This window comes from Neoarius graeffei, chromosome 4, assembly GCF_027579695.1.
Source record: "Neoarius graeffei isolate fNeoGra1 chromosome 4, fNeoGra1.pri, whole genome shotgun sequence".
In the NCBI taxonomy this organism is placed as follows: domain Eukaryota; kingdom Metazoa; phylum Chordata; class Actinopteri; order Siluriformes; family Ariidae; genus Neoarius; species Neoarius graeffei.
In genome coordinates, this window is record NC_083572.1 from 46355986 (window position 1) to 46358763 (window position 2778).

Consider the following 2778-nt stretch of genomic DNA (forward strand, 5'->3'; position numbering starts at 1 on the left):
TTTGTGCTATAGATTTTTTCGAAATGGGGTTGAATGCTTGAAACTGCCACTCTCAAGTCATGCTCAATGTCAAGCTGAGATCTGTACTTTGTTTTTAGTGAAGCAACTGCTGAAAAACCAATCTCACAGAGATAAGATGTGGCAAAGGGAAGAAGAATGCCCACAGCTCTCTGCCCAATGAGTGGGTACTGGCTTTCAACTTCTAGCCAAAATTGACTGAGTGCCTGAGATGTAAATTTTAACCTCAGGGTGGAGTCAGAGGTCATTTCAATCAGTTGTTCCTCTTCAGCAGAGCTAAAATCAGCTGGTGCTGCAGAAAGAAATGGAAAAACTTTATTTGCCATTGCACATTAACAAGACAGACAGACAGACAGACAGACAGACAGACAGATAGATAGATAGATAGATAGATAGATAGATAGATAGATAGATAGATAGATAGATAGATAGATAGATAGATAGATAGATAGATAGATAGATAGATACCTGCAGCATGAAATGGGTCCACTATCCAGTCATATTGTGTAGCACTGTTGGGAAAGTATTTTTTAAAGAATCCTCCCAATGCCGTGATGTGCTGCTGTATACACGGGCTCACTGCAGTAGCATCAGAATCGATGCGCTCTGCGACTTCAGTGAGATTTTCAAAGACTTCGGTATGTCCTTGATCGACTCGCTTCCCCCATACCTCCAGCTTTCGGATGAAAGCAGTGATCTTGTCAGCCAGGTGAGGTAGGTGCTTGTCTTTTCCCTGAAGCTGAAAATTTAATTCATTCAGCTTTGCAAATACATCGCTGAGGTAAGCCAGTTTCATCAGAAACAGTTCATCGCCAAATTTGGCCGCTGCCTCATACATGCGCTCTTCTTCTATAAACACCCGGATCTCCGTTCGAAGCTCAAAGACATGCAACAAGACTTTGCCTCGGGAGAGCCACCTCACTTCGCTGTGAAACAGCACAGTGGTATGGTCTGCTCCCATCTCCTCACAAAGAGCGGAGAAGAGTTGCGCTTTCAGGGGTCTTGTTTTGATAAAATTGACCACATCCACAACTGCTGTCAACACCTCGTTTAATTCAGGGCTGAGGTGTCTGGAGGCCAGCGCTTCCCTGTGTAGAATGCAGTGCGTCCACTGTGCATCTGGCGCGGCCCTTTTGATCAATGCCTGGAGTCCCTTCCTTTTTCCTGCCATTGTCTGCACTCCATCAGAACAGAACCCCAAGCAATTTTCACACCTCAGCCCTTGTTCTTTGAAGTAGTTGTCCATAATCTTGAACAGCTCCTCTGCCGTGGCTCTTGATGGTACAGGTTTGCAAAAGAGCAAATCCTCATTTAGTGACAGCTCATTTACGAAACGGACATAAGCAATGAAGATGCACGTTTTACTGCTGTCTGTTGCTTCGTCCACTTGTAAAGCAAAGCGACTTTCTTGCAGTTGTTCAATGAGTTGGGATTCGATGTCATTAGAAATGTCGGAAATTCGTCTTGCAACAGTGTCATTTGACAGGGGGATTGATTTTAATTTGGAAGCGCTTTTCTCATCAATCATAACTGATACCATATCAATAGCAGCAGGGAGAATGAGTTGCTCAGCTATTGTATGTGGCTTTTTGCACTGGGCAATATGGTATGCCACTTTGTATGAAGCCATCTGTGCCCTGCTATTAACTGACGCAGTTTTCACCATTCCCTTTTCCTGCTGTCGGTATTCCGCAAGTTTTCGTTCGAAAAAAGCTATGGGTTTATCAGTGTGAGTGGGGTGTGCAGTCTCCAAGTGTCTGCGCAATTTGTTAGGCTGCATACTGTCGGCTGCCAGTTGCCGCAGGCGTAATACACATAAAGGTCGCTCCTCATCACCTACCTCAGCTACCGTGAATCCTAAGCCAAGGTAGGACTCAACATATTTTCTTTTAGGTTGGCATTTGGTACTTGCCTTCCCCTTCACTATTGGCGCCGTAAAATCCCCGACTTTAGCGGCCCTTTTAACAAACTTATCCATTTTCGTGCCTAGTCCTGATGTCTCAGGCTCAGCTAGCATGAATGCAGGTTTGAAGATTCTAGCGTGCGTAGTGCCCTAGAATCTTTCTGAGGTACGTAAACAATGGTTAGTCGCATAGCAACGCATAAGCCTCGGTCACAACCAGCCGTACGTGCTCCTACGGCCGGTCTACGTGCAAAAAACGCAAGAAACGCACGGAGGGCGCGTGTGTGACGTGCTGATTTTCGAGCCGTAGACTGGCCGTAGACCAGCCGCAGAGGTTCTTTGTCATGTCAAACAAACTCTACGAGCGCTTACGTTTTTTTCAGGTTGCAAGACAAACTTACGGCCAACGTGCATCTTTCTCCACAAACAAAAAAAACGCAGCAATTTGGGAAACGCCAAAAATCGCACGGCCAAAAAATCGTATGTCCGGTTGTGACCAGTCAGTGCGAATGAAAAAGGAAAGGTGGCCGGTGTCGAGTGCAGATGTTTCCTATGTAATGTTCTTTAACACGTTTAGCAAGGACAATAACTGAACACATTTTGAGCGAGTGTAACTTACAAGCAAAACAGAAAGGCATAAATAAAGAATGCAAAAGAAATTAATACATAAATAATAATAATAAATCTTCCGATTTCACGTGCCCCACCTGCAATGCCTCTGCGCCCCACTAGTGGGGCGCGCCCCACACTTTGAGAAACACCGGCCTACAGACAAATGGGACACTTGAGTTGCAACTACCCGAATGGAGGGCCCATGCAACAACAAGCTGGATGATTCCCTCAGAATATGGGGGACC

The 2778-nt window shown here is 45.4% G+C and overlaps 1 protein-coding gene across 1 annotated transcript; it reads right to left on the reverse strand.

Annotated features, from left to right (window-relative positions):
* Window positions 1–271: 271 nt before the first annotated feature.
* Window positions 272–1996, reverse strand: LOC132884578 (zinc finger BED domain-containing protein 5-like). Its single transcript, XM_060918431.1, has 2 exons — window positions 599–1996; window positions 272–310 (listed from the first exon to the last, which is right to left on the reverse strand). The coding sequence occupies exons 1-2, from the start codon at window positions 1994–1996 to the stop codon at window positions 272–274; spliced, it is 1437 nt and encodes a 478-aa protein (XP_060774414.1).
* Window positions 1997–2778: the final 782 nt, after the last annotated feature.

Excerpts from the sequence above, each read along its gene's own strand:
- LOC132884578 (XM_060918431.1), bottom strand. The coding sequence starts at position 1,996 with ATGGATAAGTTTGTTAAAAGGGCCGCTAAAGTCGGGGATTTTACGGCG. Across the intron at positions 311-598 it reads TCGATTCTGATGCTACTGCA|CACCAGCTGATTTTAGCTCT; the intron begins GTGAGCCCGTGT and ends TTCTTTCTGCAG.